The 17,001-nt window shown below is 41.9% G+C and overlaps 1 protein-coding gene across 7 annotated transcripts in view; it reads right to left on the reverse strand.

Annotated features, from left to right (window-relative positions):
* Cpne1 (copine 1) overlaps positions 1-17,001 on the reverse strand; it is a 49,070-nt gene that overhangs the window by 8,420 nt on the left and 23,649 nt on the right. For 6 of the 7 annotated variants that reach the window (XM_023714743.1, XM_004630866.2, XM_004630868.2 and 3 more), the window contains 12 exons: positions 5,255-5,383; positions 4,985-5,164; positions 4,759-4,833; positions 4,608-4,679; positions 4,381-4,461; positions 4,131-4,220; positions 3,939-4,025; positions 3,717-3,803; positions 3,563-3,622; positions 3,350-3,483; positions 3,190-3,244; positions 1,282-1,333 (listed from right to left, as the gene is read on the reverse strand). In XM_023714743.1, the coding sequence (XP_023570511.1) occupies positions 1,282-1,333; positions 3,190-3,244; positions 3,350-3,483; positions 3,563-3,622; positions 3,717-3,803; positions 3,939-4,025; positions 4,131-4,220; positions 4,381-4,461; positions 4,608-4,679; positions 4,759-4,833; positions 4,985-5,164; positions 5,255-5,383 (1,102 nt within the window). The remainder of the gene's footprint in view (positions 1-1,281; positions 1,334-3,189; positions 3,245-3,349; positions 3,484-3,562; positions 3,623-3,716; positions 3,804-3,938; positions 4,026-4,130; positions 4,221-4,380; positions 4,462-4,607; positions 4,680-4,758; positions 4,834-4,984; positions 5,165-5,254; positions 5,384-17,001) is intronic. The other variant, XM_023714744.1, reaches the window with a different exon arrangement.

The raw sequence follows: 17,001 nt of genomic DNA on the forward strand, positions 1-17,001 counted from the left end.
ATATGCTTCCAAGACAAATGGTCAGACAAATGCATGAAGAAAATGTCATAACTACATATAATAGGAGCCAGGTGTGGTAGCACACGCCTGTTATCCCAGCACTCAGGAGGCTAAGGCAAGGGAATCACTGTGAGTTCAAGGCCAGCCTGAACCACAAAGAATCTGTCTCCAAAACAAAACCAAACCTCACACATATAATGGAATATTATTCTGTTACGAAAGAGGAGAAAACAGACGATTTATAAGATAATGGATACATCTTGAAAACATAATGTTAAATAAAATAAATCAGTGACATGAATAAATCAGTGACATGAACAGGAAGTTTTCATAAAAGGAATCACAGATAGATCTTTTGCAAATGCAAAGGGGACCAAGAACCTGACGTTTTGAGATAGAGGAAAAGGGAGGGGGACATAAAAAAGATTTAAGGGCTGGGGAAATAGCTCAGTAGAATAAGCGCTTGCCTGGCAAGCACAGGGTCCTGAGTTCAATCCCCAGTACCACAAAAAAAAAAAAAAAAAAAAAAAGATGGGTCATGTATATGTGTACCAATCACCCTCAATGAATGTAATCTTTTTTTTTTTTAATTTATTTGTGTGTGTGTGTGTGTGTGTGTGTGGCCAGCTCAGCCCACCAGGGGGCGGGGCTGGCTGGCATGTGATGCTGGGGGATTGAACCGTGGTCCCTGTGCTTTGCTAAGCTTATTCTAAGTAGGTGCTTTAGACCACTGAGCCATCTCACCAGCCCCTGAACGTAATCTTTATATATCGTAAACATGAACTAAATGGGGAAACAGGGTCTAGAGATGGAGAAAAAAAAAAGAGAGAGATAGGGAGGGAAATAAAAAGAATCAAAATACGTTCACTACACATACTCATCCCACTCCCTAAGATTACTGTACTCGTCATCTACTCCAAACATATATGAGAAAAAAAAAAAGTTGACTCCAGAGAGATAGCTCTAAAATTCACTCTTCTGGGGGCTGGTGAGATGGCTCAGTGGTCTAAAGCACCTAACTAAGCTAAGCAAAGCACAGGGACCGCGGTTCAATCTCCCAGCACCACATGCCAGCCAGCCCTGCCCCCTGGTGGGCTGAGCTGGCCACACACACACACACACACACACACACACACACAAATAAATAAATAAATAAAAAAATTCACTCCTCTGATAATAGAGGAAAGCATCTTCTCCCACCCCTCCTCCTCCCCTGTATCAAGGCTCACACTCAAGTATGGAAACATCAATCTGCTTCACAATGAAGGATGGGGAACTTACCTGCACAATAGGGATTCTTAGGATTGAAATTTAACGCAAATTCATGTGAGACCTGAGTGCAAGAATAAAAATAAGGAGTTTACTGGTGATTGAATTTCTGGTAGCGGCAACAGGAAATAGGATGTTGGCTATGGTTAGGCCTCTGAAGAGGGAAATCCAATGAGAATCCAAAACATCTGAACCATCTCTATGACAGTGGGCAAGAGGACCAAGATGCTTCAGCACAATGACTACAGGATAAAATGCATCACAAAATGGTCAGATCTTCACTGATACCTTTAAAGCTTTTGACAAGCAAATGAACTCAATCCTCTTTAACTGATCAAGCCAAAGAACTGTACACAGACAGAAAGGAAAAAGAAACAAGTTCTCAGTCTGGTGCTCCTGGGAGAACCTGGTTTTATAACAGTAGAAGAACCTCCTCTCAAAGACACTACTGCATTGCCTGAGTGCCATTCAGTAGAGCTACTGGGGGCCCAGAAATCAGCAGGGCTTCAGTAGAATTCCAGCTGGAGTTCCCATGCCACACACTCCTGCAGGACTTGCCAGGTCAGTCCGTGGGGTTGGTGGGCCATCTCAACAGGTGATAACCCCATAAGGAACAGGCATGGTTGCAGCTGCTGCCACAGCTAGTTCTGCATGGGCCCCAATCCAGTACTCACATGGCTACGGAGGTCTTTCCTGCCTATGAGCCAAGGGGCACCCCCTCTAGGCATGATAGGCCCTCTTCCTGGCATTTGGCTGCCCATGAGTCCCCCACTGGGGATCTCTCCTGAATGAGGGACTCCTACAGGTTTGACCCCACCCCACACCTTCTTTAACCTTGGCCAGACTCACAGAAGTAGCTCCACAGAAGAATGTGTTAAGCTGTTGTAGACTGTCTACTTTCCCGTATAGGGCTCCTTCCCCAGAGAACGCACCCACCAAGGCCCTAGACTCATCTTGACCCTTCTCTGCTCCCGGCCTGTTTCCTAAGAGGCTGTACATAGTCCCTATATTTCCTAGTGGCCTATGAAACTGATTTATAATAAACTCTTTTTAAGAGAATATTTTAAATGCACTTGATGTATCTTTATTTTAGAAAAACTGATACATATTTGATGCTTAATAGTTATAAGAGGGCCGGGGAGATGGCTCAGTAGAATAAGCGCTTGCCTGGCAAGCGCAAGGGCCTGAGTTCAATCCCCAGTCCGCCAAAAAAAAAAAAAAAAAAGTTACAAGAAGGGTTGCCCTGAAAAACTAGCCCTCACTTTTAGCTGCTTCTCTATAAAATACACTTACTTCTCAAATACTAAGATTCACAAAATGAAACTATAATGAAACATTTTCCCACATCAGACTTGAAAATCAATTTGTTGAAATAAAGATTCATATGCCCTTGGTCAGGGGATAATTGGAAAGGCACTCATCTAGATAGCTCCTTGGGTAGTGTTTTATGAAGCTAGTGCTAAAAATGAAAAAAACTCCATTAGGAAAAGTGACAGTATATCTTTCTCCCAGGTTCACACTCATAATTAAATACCACTTTTGAAATTTGAAAAAATAAAAGAATGAAACTGAGGTTGTTTTTCAACCTGCATGACACTATAGGAGCTAGGGGAATTGCTCATCATGAGCAAGACCTTGGGGTTCAATTGAGAGGGCAGGGAGGAAGAGGCAAGAACAAGGACACAAGGAAAGTAACCAAGTTCCTAGAGGTGTTCAGTCTGAAGCTTGATATACATATATATATATATATATATATATATATATATAGAGAGAGAGAGAGAGAGAGAGAGAGAGATTCCTTTAGAAATGCATCACTGCACCCCCCACTCTGAAAGCTGAGTAACAGGCACCAAGTAAGTTCACAACATCCCCCAAAATAGTGACACTGAAAAGACTAGAGGAGAGGAAGAGAGGGCTCACCTGCCAGTCAGGGGGCACCTGAGCCCCAAATCCAAATGCTGGGAATAGCTTGTCCCTGTGGGAGGATAATGAGTTGAGGAACAGATGGTAAGGGGATTATGAGTCCAGAAGCTAAAGTAATAGCAAGAAGTGAGGATAGCCAAGAGAACCAGTTACTCACGAGTCATAGTCTTGAACTACACTGCCCACACTCCATAGTGCTGTCAGATATTCATTGACTCCTGTAGGACTCAGGTAGTGCAGTGAATCAGGTGAAGAGGGATCTCCATTGGAGCCAGTGAAGTCCACGCCCACCTGGGAGGAGGCCAGGAAAGCAGCTGAAGGTCACCTTGAAGCCCAGGCCTGTTCTCTTGCCCTGGGTAAGGCTACTTACCGTGAAGCTGATTTGGCAGCCTCCCATCACATAGTCCAGGAAAGAATACTCTGTTTCTACCTGCGGATGAAACCTGGGTCATGCCTGAGGTAAAAGAGGGCTGCCATTACTGGAGCTCAGGGATCAGAGCCTGGGTCACGGGCTATTGTCTCACCTGGCAAACCTTGACGCAGACAGTTCCAGAGTTCTTGTAGTTTTTCTTTTTCTGGTGCTTCTCCGGGTGAATGCATTCAAACTCAGCCTGGTGAAGACAGAAAATTAGGGTAGGTAACTCCCACAGCATGAGCCAAGGACACAAGCTGCCCTCTCACCCTTCTTCTCTGGACTAAAGCCATCCAGGCCCATCTTAACATCCCCGAATAAGGCCAAAGCTCACCGGAACTGCTTGCAGCTGGGCCAAGCTGGTGTAGAAGGTACCTATAAGATCATGTGATCCATCACTATCATAGTCTGAGCAGCGCACCTGAGAGAAAGGGGTGTGTGTACTTAAAGGAGGTGGTAACAACTGAACAGTATCTCCCCAGGCTCTCTTTCCTTGCTCAGTTCACTCAGGAGGCAGGCTCCTCACCTGGATTGGTGTGCTGTGATCCCCACCACACAAGTGCTGAAGTGGAACTGAGAAGCGCTTCCATGTAGGGTTCAGGTTGTTCTTGATTACCTGGAGGTAAAGAGAAAGACAGAAATCTGAGCTGTTCCATGGGACACAGTCATACTTCCACAACCTGCAATCTCTTTATCCCTGTATTCCAAACCTTGCCAGCCACAAATTCAAGAGATTCTCTTTGACCCCACTCCATCCAATCCCAAGGGTGTCACACCTCAGATCTGTATACCAGATGCCATTTCCCATCACCCTGGCGGAAGAACTCCAGGAATGGATCCGACTTTCCAAGAAAGTCCTGCAAAGACCCACAGATAGCCAAGTTATAAGACTCAGAAAGAAACAACCACTCTGCCAGCCCTCAGTTCCCACCTCTACTCCCAATATATCACAAACTATCCCAGTCTTAATTCTTGCATCCCCAGGGCTTCTTTCCAGATATACCTTCTTATCTAGGTTTCTGGCCTCCACTTCCATGGTTACTATACAACTGTCCTTCAACTCCTGAGCTGAGACCTATGCAAGGAAGAATGTATCACATTGTGAATTCTCCACCCATGTAAGCCCCCCTCAAACTCTTGCTGTTTTTCCTTACCGTGATGGTCCCTTGCCCAGCAGGTTTTCCAGGCTTCAGCATTAAGGGTAGAGTCAGTATCTGGCTGGACACAATCTGGACAATGCAAGGTGGAGAAGGTTTTATTTTATCACAGGGTTAGATCCTGTTTACATCCCCACCTCCAGTCTAGGCATGCTGTGTTATTGGAAAGGGCACATAAAGAATTAGTGTCTGAAGGATTCTAATAGTCCCTGGCCCTACATACCTGTCCTAGAGAACACTCAGCTCCCCCTAGAAAGTCATCATCCCCCAACTCTGGTGTCTTATTGTCTATGTCATAGACTCCAAAACGTAGCTTCTGGACTGTCTCAAAATGGTACTCAAGCTGCAGAGTCTTGGAGAACTCAGGGTTTGAGCAGTTCCGTACTTGCTCAGTCCGGCCAAGCTATGGGCAGAGGCAAATAAGTATCACAGTCACATAGTATCCCAGAATATAATCTGAGCCTCCCTCCATAATTTCCAAGGTCCTCCTCACCTCAACCCAGCTGCCGCCTCCTACATCCTGTAAAAGGACACAGAGTGGGTCAGATTTGGAGCTGATGTCTTTGTTAATGAGGTGGTCACAGGAAATGGACAGCTGAACCAAGGTCACGCAGTGGGCCATCTGGAGGGGGGGGAAAAAAACCTGTCAAGCACCAAGGATTCTTCTTTACCTTTCCCTGACTCTGAGCCTATATCAAAGGACACCCAAGGAATCTAGGGACCTACAGACTCTACCCCACAAAGCCCTAAGGGAGCTCAATGGCACAGGATATGGTGGTTACTACCCTGTTACAAAAGAATATGATATAAACTAATCCTCACCCCAAAGTTGGTCCTAATCCCATAGTGCTGCCCAGATTCAAATTCTCTGCAGAGATCAATAAATCTCATTCCTACTTCAACAGTCCCAGGTTAGATGTTAAGCCAAATTCCAATCCCAACACTGTCTCTAATGCAACCATGATCCATACTGCTCGACACCCAATATCTCTTCCTCCAATGATTTCACAGTAACCCTGAGGACCTGTATCTTGGGTTGTGATCTGACTGCTTATTTTCCTGACCACCAATCAGCTAATTATGTCCAACTCTTCACCATTTCTGTCATTATTCCGCCAAAAGCAGTATCAGTTTGGGCCTAACTTAACATAATTAGCCTCTCCTGGTCTTTATCCTGTGTCATCTGCAGTTCCACCCTTGCAATTCCACTAATTCCTACAATTTCACCATCTCTAAATATGTTATTCTCACTATGGCAAATAAGGTGATCCTGTTAATGCAGAAGTCAAGGTCAATCACATCTCTGCCTGGACCCTCTAGTATTTTCTATTACTCTTAGATAAAAATCAAACTGCCAACAGTCTATAAGGTCCTGTGAAGTCCAAGTCGCAAACCTGATACTTCTTCCCTGATTACCCATTTGTCACTGTTCAAATAAATCAACCTCGGGCTGGTGAGATGGCTCAGTGGTCTAAAGCACCTACTTAGAACAAGCTTAGCAAAGCACAGGGACCATGGTTCAATCCCCCAGCACCACATGCCAGCCAGCCCCGCCCCCTGGTGGGCTGAGCTGGACACACACACACACAAAATTTTAAAAAATCAAAAAATAAAAAAACAAATAAATCAACCTCATTAATATCCCTAAATACTGTGCAGTACCTAGAATGTTTTTCCCCATATTATTCACGACTTGCTGCTGCACTTTTCCCTCCAGGTCATTATTTAAAACTATCCTGTTATAAACGAATATGCTTGCATTATGTAGCCACTTTAAAAACCATTTACTTACTTATTATTTATTTGGTACAGGGTCTCACTATGCAGCTTGGACTTGTAGTGATCTTCTTGTCTCAGCCTCCCCAGCGCTGGGATTACAGGTATATGTCACCATGCCCAGTTTCACTGGCCAGTACAGCACCCAGGGTTCTGGGACCAGCATAGCATGCAGTACCAGGGATTGAACCTGGGTCCCTTTACTTGCCAGAAAGGTATTTAGACTAGCTGAGCTATTGCCTCAGCCCCTTGTAGCCACTTTAAATTTTAACCCTACAGCCATACCACAGGCCAAGGATATAGCTCAGGGGCAGCACCTGTAATCCCAGAGGATTACTATGAGTCCAAGTTGCCTTGTGAGATCCTATACCAAAATACATTTACAAAAAAAAAAAAAAATTCCAAAATGCTATTTCTAGTCCCAACTCTCAGGCCAGTCAGCTCCAAATTAACTGACTTTCTGTTCCTCAAATCAAGTAGAACTTAGCTTTCCAAATTCACCCAGCTAGAAACATTATATCCTTGCCTAGCACTGGCTCTAACGTAGTCCTTTCCACTACAGAACACTGTAACACTCAACTATAACCTTGTGCATCCAAAATACATGCTTCATAGCTCCTCCCACCCTCACTACCCATATACTTGAAGACCATCAGCACCAAGACTACACAGGCATGGTCAGATCTCTCACTGGGTTTCATTAAACATTTAGCTTTCTAAGAAGTATTCCCTGAGATGTTTCTAGCTTCAGCTTCTCCTATACGTCCACCCAGTCCTTCCCTCCCCCAACCCAGCCCACAGCAGGCCTCCTTGGTCCCTCATACTCTTAACTGGAATGTTACCCAAAGGTGATCATTTTAAAGTCCAACTTGCTTTACATATTACCCCTTCACTGCACCTAAACTTCTGCTTAAGTGCATCTATAATGAAAAACCAATCACTCTTTTTGTTTGGTTTGGTTCAGATAACATTTTGCAAGACTTCTGCCTGGCCTTAAACTCACTCTGTAGCATAGACTGCCTCAAATCTACTGTCCTCCTCCTATTTCAGCCTCCCAAGGACTAGGATCTTGTTTGTTTTTAAGACAGTGTCTTGGGGTTGAGGAGATAGGTCAATAGAATAAGCACTTTCCTCACAAGTGCAAGGGCCTGAGTTCAATCCCTGGTCCCGCAAAAAAAAAAAAAAAAAAAAAAAAGTATCTCACTATGTAGTTTAGGCTGTCTTTGAACTCACTATGTAGTCCAGGATGGCCTCAAACTCTCAACAATTCTCCAGCCTCAGCCTCCCAAGTACTGGGATCATAGGCATGCACCACCATGTCTGTCAGGCCTGAAGACTTCAGACTCCCTGACTCACTTTCTTGGAGATGCCTAGGACAAATCAGGATAGGAAAGGACCACAGTTTTTGCTAAACTATAATCTCAACTCCAGGCCTGTTATCTTGTTCTCAGAGGCAGTGTTTGCACAGCACAGAGACAAATGAAAAAGATTGTTTATTTCATTGTGCACTCTGAGGCACAGTGAGATGCGACTGAGACCGAGCATGGTGGGTGCGGCAGGTGCGCCTGTAATCCCAACTCTTAGTAAGCTGTAAACAGGTGAATCACTAAGACCAATCTAGTAGTGAGACCCTGAACACCCTGTAGACCCTTCCCTAAAAACACAAAAAGTCTATTACAGTGAATCATGTCTTGGCCTTTTGACCAAGAGCAAATGTAGCAACTAAGTGGTGACAAGTTAACTAACATAGATTTAACCAATAAGATGCTGAGTAGCAACTGAGAGAGAGAGAGAGAGAGAGAGAGAGAGAGAGAGAGAGCATGCGAGAGCACCATATATTGCTATGATCTGAAAAACTTAAAAATTATAAAAAATGGAAAAGCTAGGTATGTTGGCACATGCCTGTAATCCCAGCACTTGGAGTCTAAGGCAGGATGATTGCTGCAAGTTCAAGGCTAGTTTGAACTGTATATCAAAACACTCAGACATCACACTATTTTAAACTTCAATTGTATGTATATAAACAGTAGATTTGAATGCATGTACATACAAAACAGATAAAGAAAAATGGAAAGATACAAAATTGGGGGTATAGCTCAATGACAATGCATGTATTTAGTATGTACAAGCCCCTAGGTTAATCCACAACAAAACACCACAAAATAGGATTTTTAGATACATTGGAGGAGAACGAAGGTGAGAGTATTATTACTCTAAATACTTCTTTATATTTCACTATTTTATGCTACTCTTTTTATACCTGTTAAACCAGTTATGTGGCACACTCTTGTAATACTAGCACTATGGGTCCTTGAAACAGGATCACAAGATTAAGTATAAGCCCAAACTGGACCACTTAAGACTCTCTCAAAAAGGGGTGGGGGAGGAGCTGCAATGTACCTCAGTGTGAAGGCCCCAGGTTCACTATCCACCCTTCCCCTAATTCATATCCAGGTCTTCTTTATTATTCATTCTAAACTCAAAACCTCTACATCAACAATCCCTATCTAACATCAGGCTTTACCTTACCTTGCCCTGGTTTCTCCCTAATAGTACTTCATTCAGTCATCACTGATCCATTTCGAGTCTACCTTAATAAAAAGCATAATATGGGGCCGGGGAGATGGCTCAGTGGAATAAGTGCTTCCCTGGCAAGTGCAACGGCCTGAGTTCAATCCCCGGTTCCGCAAAAAAAAAAAAAAAAAAAAAAAAAAAGCATAATATGACCATTCCATAGTTCTAAGGTTTAGCATCAAACTAGGCAGCAAGCTACCTTGTTGCATAGCTACAAAGGGCATATCTACACAAAAATTAATTGTGCAATGTGGTAACCTACATTCCCAGCACAACCTGCCTCATCTCTTGCCATCTTCCTACCCACCCAAATTATTTCTGGTTCACCAAACATACCCATGCAAGGGCCAGCGAGACAGCTCAGTGAACTAAGTGCCTACTTTGGCAAACGCAAGGACCAGGGCTCGATCCCCACACCATGTGCCACGCTGGCCCCACCCCCAGGGTGTGCTGAGCCGGCAAACAAGTCCAATCCCAGCGCTTGGGAGGCTGAAAATAGGAAGATCACTAAGAGTCTGAGCTGCATAATGAGACTATGTACTAAATACATAAATGAAAAAATAAAAGAATCCAAGAACAAAACATTTCCATGACAAAAAAAAAAAAAAAAGAAAAAAGAAAAACCCATATCCATGCACACCCATCTCTATGACTCTCTTACATAGTGAATGTCTTGTCATCCAAGGCTTTCACTGATATTACTCTCTTTTGGATCTTCGCATAATTTCCCTGGTTAGGACTTTATTAATTTTAGAAAACTGCAATGGTTTCCTCTTAAGTTTTCATTGGCCAACAGAAACCAAATCATGTCATTTCTCCACCTAAAACTTTGGAATGACTTTCCTAAACACTCAAAGTAAAATCCAAAGTTTTTAACCACAGCCTGTAAGGTCCTGCAAGACTTAAACTTTTCCTAAATTAACACCTGGAGCCACCCAAGTGTGCTCCAGCCATGTTGTCTTTTCCAATCCACATACACAATCTAGTAAGGCAACTGATTGAACATTAAAAACATTACACCAGAATTTTAACTTTTGTCTCCTCTCATAATGGGGGGGGGGGCTCCTTTGAACTAATACTAGGTATTATCTCCACATCCCAGTACTAGTGCTTGATAAACATTTGGTACTCATGACTTTGCTGAACAAATGGTGGAAAGTATGTTTGGCTTAATTCACACCTTCAGGTCTTTTTCATTTGAACTAATGTCTACAAGTAAATTTTCTTTATCCTGACCTTCTACAATTGAGTTTTAAAAATTTAAATGCAGATACTGGGCATGGTGGCACACTGCCGATAATCCCAGCATTTGGGAGGCTGAAAACAGGTGGATCACTATGAGTCAGATCTGTGTAGTGAGACCCTATAGTCCCTGTACTAAAATACATTAAAAAAAAAAAAAAAATTAAACGCAGGCTCATACAGCTCCATATTAGAGTCAAAGATTTGATGTGATACTTCATAAAGGCAAACATGAGTAAGAAACAAGAGAGTGAACCACATTAGTTATCACAGAAATACAAAATACACTAAGATACAAACCCATAATGGCTAAAAAAAAGACCAACAATACCAAACGCTGGTAAGGATGTGAAGACTCGTAATTCTTTTTTTTTTCTTTTTTTGTCTTTTTGAGACAGGAAGGGTCTCACTTTGAAGTTCAGGCTGGCTGTGAGCTCTTGTTATAGCCCAGGCTGGTCTTGAACTTACTAATGCTCCTGTTGCCTCAGACTCCCGAGTACTGGGATTACAAGCATGTGCCACCACACCCAGCACCAACTCATACATTTTTTTTTTGGCAGAACCAGGGATTGAACTCAGGCCCTTGTACTTGCCAGGCAAGCGTTTATTTTACTGAGCCATCTCCCCGGCCCCCAACTCATTCTTAATGAAAGCGTTAAATGCACACTCGGGAAAACAATCTGGCAGGCTTAAAAATCAAACATACACCTAACTCAAGAAAAATTTCATTTAAGCCTTTTTTTTTTTTTTTTTTTTTTTTTTTTGGTGGAACCAGGGATTGAACTCAGGCCCTTGCACTTGCCAGGGAAGCGCTTATTCCACTGAGCCATCTCCCCCCCCAATTAAGTCTTTATCTAAAAGAAATTAAAACATTGTGTCCATGAAGATTTGTTCAAGAATGTTACTAGTGGGGCTGGTGAGATGGCTCAGTGGTCTAAAAGCACCTACTTAGAACAAGCTTAGCAAAGCCCAGGGACCACGGTTCAATCCCCCAGCACCACATGCCAGCCAGCCCGCCCCCTGGTGGACTGAGCTGCCCCCCCCCACACAAATAAATAAAAAATTAAAAAAGAACTACTAATAATGGATGAACTGGAATAAAGTACTTAGATTTACAGTTTTGTTCACATTTTTTGATTTATAAAGTTTTACAACAGGGAAAAACTAACTATGAGTTTATTTTAATTTTTTTGGCAGTACCGGGAATTGAACTCATGACCCTTAGCTTGCCGGGCAAGCATTTATTCTACTGAGCTATCTCCCCAGCCCTAACCTATGATTTAAAAAAAAATCAGAAGAGCAGTATTCTTTTTCCTTATGGGAGGGACCAGGTATTGACAAAACACAAAGAGAATTCTAGGAAGAGGGCCAGGAGGATAGCTCAGTGGTGTAAGCACCTGCCTGGCAAGGGTCAGGACCCCCATCAAGGCATGCCCTGTGTGCTGGCCTCACCCTAGGCTACAACCAACAGGCCACCAGCCAACCATGACTGTAATCCCAGTGCTGAGGAGGCTAAAACAGGAGCATCACTAAGTCAGAGCTGTATGTGAGACCCTATACCAAATATATAAAATAAAATAATTCTAGGAAGAAATTAAAAGATTTGCTATGATAGGAACATAAAAGAATATTTCCCCTTGTCACTGTCACCTAATGGTACACTTAGGATATATTTCTGATTATATATACACAATGAAACAACCTACAAACAAGTACTGAGGGGCTGGTGAGATGGCTCAGTGGTCTAAAGCACCTACTTAAAACAAGCTCAGCAAAGCACAGGGACCACGGTTAAATCCCCCAGCACCACATGCCAGCCAGCCCCGCCCCCTGGTGGGCTGAGCTGGCCACACACACACACACACACACACACACACACATTAAAAATAATAATAATAATAATAAAATTTTTAAAAAAAGCTTTAAAAAAAAACAAGTACTGAACTTAAGGAATGATTAAACATTAAGGGAGAAGTATACTGATGCTTATTTGGAATGTACCAAAAATTTTTAAAATGGATTGTTGAGTAGATGTATAGCCAAACAAAATTAAAGCATAGACTCTAAATGGTGGATATACAGATATTCACTGTACATTTTTTCATGTTCTCTGTTTAACATTTTCATAAAAAATATTCAAGCCAGGCATGGTGGCACATACTATTAATTTCAGCCCTCTGGGAGGGTTAAGGCAGAGGACAAATTGGTGCCCAGTCGGCAACACAGCAAGCCTTGTTTCAAAATAAAAAATAAAAAAGGGGGAAAAAAATTAAAAAGGGATGGAAATGTAACTTAGCGTGAAGGCCTTGGGTTTAATCCCCACTTAACAGAATAAAGGCAAATTAAAAAAAAAAAAAAAATCCAAACCAAAAAAGTTAAATGGAAAACTATACATCTTGCCCCAGGAAAACTTTATGGAAACAACGAAGGCATTATCACTGACTATGTGAGGTGGTAAGACCACAGGCAACAACTGGAGTTTTCACACTCCGTGACATTTTTGTTGGCTTTTTGTACAGGAATCCAACTCAGGACCTTGTGCTTGCCAGGCAGGCACTTGTACCTCTAAACTATATTCCTCCCAGTGCTTGGGAGGCTGAAAACAGGAGAATCACTACGAGTCTGATCTGTGTAGACCCTACTAAAAAAATAGAACAAAACAAAAAAAATCCCACAGATGTTATAAACCATTTCCTGGTCCCTTCTTTTGTTATATTGAAACAAGGTCTCTCCATGTTGTTCAGGCTGACTTGGAACTTGCTTAAGTAGCCCAGGCTGGCCTCAGTGATTCTCTGCTTTCACATCCCACATATTAGGAGTACAGGTGTGCACCATCACACCTATAAGTGTGCTCCATAATTTTTTTTTCCTTTTGGCAGAACCGGGGATTGAACTCAGACCCTTGTACTTGACAGGGAAGTGCTTATTCTACTGAACCATCTCCCAGTCCCTCCATGATTTCTTAAAGATCACCTAGGGACGTAATTTTTTTTTTTTTTTTAGTCTGAGCCAAATACATGCAGTGAGCTAGTTTTTTTCCAATGCTAGACCTTATTGGTGATCTAGAGAATTTTTCCCTACCCATTAGCATTACTCAACCTTCCCTAAAGCCAGTCCTATCACACTGATTTTGTATTTTGAACCCAGACTCAAATTCCAACCATACTGGGGCTGGAGAGATGGCTCAGTGGTCTAAAGCACCTACTTGAAACAAGCTTGGCAAAGCACAGGGACCGCGGTTCGATCCTCCAGCACCACATGCCAGCCAGCCCGCCCCCTGGTGGGCTGAGCTGGACACACACACACACACACACACACACACACAATAAATGTAATAAATAAAAATAAAATAAATAAATATTTAAAAAAATTCCAACCATACTGTTATGAGCCCATTTGTGTATAGCAGCATATGGAACTTTTTTTTTTATTTTTAAAGACAGGGTCATGCTGCATAGTCCAGACTAGCCTTAAAGTCCTGGCAATCCTCCTGCCTCAATCTCCCAAGTGCTTGAAATTCCAGGAATGTACCATACCTGGTTGAAAGTAGATTCTTGATGATGCAATGCTACTAAGGGTCTGGCTTCTAAATATTAGTGTTTCCTATACAACTACGCTGTCATGTTTTTTTACAGATCTGTTTCCTTTTCACATGTAGATAACAATAACTATAAAATCACATCTTTTGTAGTCTTCTACACTTTGAGTCATATTCCCTTTTAATCATGTATAACCCACAGGCTTATTAATTTCTTCCAAATTCTGCTTAACTCCTTTAAAAAAAAATCTACATTTAAGTGTAGCTGTTTGAAAATCTGTGCTTAAAACTCCTCACTCCTGGTCATTCTTCTGTATTTTCTGAATAGCGATATACTTTATGCTAGACTTTGTTTTGTTTTGTGAGCTATTTCACTGGCCCCTGACTCATTTTTTATATAGTTTCATTAAGACTGACCTCTAAGAGTTTTCAACCGTTTAAGAACAGAATTGTACAAAATCAGGTTTACAAATCTCTGCTGTAGCACATTCTTGTGATCCCAGCACTCAAAGCTGAGGGAGGAAGATCACAAGCCTGATGCTAGCATGAACTGCACAGTAAATCTGAGGCCACCTGTGACTACATAGTGAGACCCTGTCTCAAAAACAATGAAAAACCCACAACAAATTATAATTTAATAATTATAACATTTAATAACATTTAATAATCTCAGCATTCAAGAGGCTTAGATAGGAGGATCATTAGGAGTTTCAGACCAGCTTGAGCTACAAAGTGAGTTCAAGGTCAGCCTGAACTGCATACCAAGATTGTCTTAAAAAAAAAAAAAAAAAAAGTACATTTACGTGACTCAGTAAAAAATATGAAGTTTTATCGAGTTTTTCAGGAGAGATCTAATACATCTTTGTGTAGCCTGCAATCAGCCACCACATCTTGACACACATAGCCTAACTGGTGGTACAATTATCAACCTCAGTCTCTTCTGTTACGCTGAGGTCAGAAAACTTGCATGACTTCAACCCAACAAAACTGTTTCTCATAAATCTATCAAAATACGTAGCTTGCTGTATAAGTCTCTATAAGACTGTGATTTCATTAAGTAGAGGAAATAGATTCCGCTTATTGCTCTTTCACTGACTGGCACATAGCAGGTGTTCTATTTTATATCTGCTGATCTGATGTATTCCAGGAAAGTGACAATCCAAGAACTCTCAGAATGATCCAAATCTAGCCCTGACCTACTTCTAAAGCCATCAGGGAGAAGTGAGCTTTCTAGGAACATCCAACACAAAAAACTATGAGCTCTGAGTACCGTCACCTTTGCACCTGGATCTAATCAAGAATTACAAATGCAAACAACTGAACACATAACTCTTCTGCCTTCACTTTGAGCTTCTTGGGAGTCTCATTCACATCCCCTTGTACTTTGCTCAACCAACCACAATATTTTCCAAATCTTAAGCCCTGGCAGGACACATTTATACAGTCCTTTGAAGATACCTTATTCATTTTCATGTTTGTAACTTAAAACTCACGAAGTGTCAGAACTGAAAAGGAACTGAGTGACCACAGTTCAAATTCCTCAACCTAAGGCAGAAAGGTAAGTAAAATCCGACATAAGACCCACCCTGTCTAGAATGTTGGACTCTAGCTAATCCCTCTTCTTTTCTGGAGGAACCTGTCTTCTTATAATCAGTAATTTGATGTAGTGGACATTATAGGTTTGCTGTAGCATGACCATGCTCCAAATATTGGTCTTACTCCTTCCTAGCCACCATGTAAATGGGCAAAAACCTCTAATTTCTCTAGCCTCAGGTTACTCAGACACAAGTGAGAGAATATTATCTATTTCCAAGGACTGGTATAAAATTTTAAGTAATGTATCCAACATGCTTAATACAAAGTACTTAGTACACATGCTGTAACTGTTACCAGCACATTAACTATCATCAGTAACTTGACATAAAACTCAACTGGTTCTTTTTCATGTTTTCAGCAAATTTTTTTCTTTGGGTAATAAACCTATACAAGCCAACTGTATTATTTCAGTGTGCTTCTCCAACTTCGTGCCAATTAAAAGACTGTCTCCTCTAGAGTAAGTGCTATGTATCGCTTGCTACATGGGATGGACATGTGCACATAATGGAAATTCAAAACATGAAGGAGGAATCTGTATCAGCATATTGGAGCAGGCTTTTATGATTTCCAATAGCTAATTGTTAGGTATTAACTGTTTAGGCAGGTAGTCTTGCTTAAATTAAAAGATACAGAAATATGGAAAGTACTAAGATTAGGTCTTCTCTTCCCATGGGAGTCAGTTAGTTTACCAGCATACCACTGTTGATAGGGAATCTCACTCTGCTAATAGGGACCCAGGAATGCTCTTCTGAGCTATGCCCTCAGCTCTTTTTGAGACAGGGTCTTGCTAAATTACCCAGACAGGCCTCAACTTGTGATCCTCCTTCCTCAGCCTTAGAACTGGGGTTTTAGGTGAGTGTTAAGTATTTCGCTACTTTTCATTTCTTATGGCATTCTTTCTGGGTTGGAAGGTTCTAATTCTGCTCTTCATAAATTTTTTTTCCTGGGTTAAAATGGGTCCAATTCAGTGTCAGATGGGCTGAACTCCTTACATCAATCTTTTAAACAACAATTATACTACCCTTTTCACTCCCAAAAGCGTAGTTGGGAAAAGTCAGGCCTACAATTCCTATCTTCAATTACCCTTGGTCACAGTACAGAAGTTGCACAGAAAATCTCAAAGGAGGACAGAAGATCAAAGTATCTGGATTGCAGGACCACTCCAACAAAATGCTAACACTTGTTGCCTACCTTGGCATGGTGGCGCTGCTCAGGTGCTGGATCAAGTCTTGGAAGTCAATCAGGAAATCCTCTAAAACCTCCCAAAAGGAGCATGACCCACTGAATACTCTTTTCCTCTAACAATGATTCAAACTACATCTACCACCATGACTTCTCGTTCAAGGAATACAGAAAATGCAGTTTTCTCCTTCTAACTCAAGGATTCACCAAATTTAAATAAGCAATTCCAAGGTCATGGGGGCCTGCCCCTTAGCTCAGTTCTTTAAGTGGCTGCTTCAACAAAGCAGTCAGGCTCAGGTTGCTGTGGTTCGATCCCCACAACACAAGACAGC

Source organism: Octodon degus, unplaced genomic scaffold, assembly GCF_000260255.1.
Source record: "Octodon degus isolate 3935 unplaced genomic scaffold, OctDeg1.0 scaffold00037, whole genome shotgun sequence".
NCBI classification, from domain to species: Eukaryota; Metazoa; Chordata; class Mammalia; order Rodentia; family Octodontidae; genus Octodon; species Octodon degus.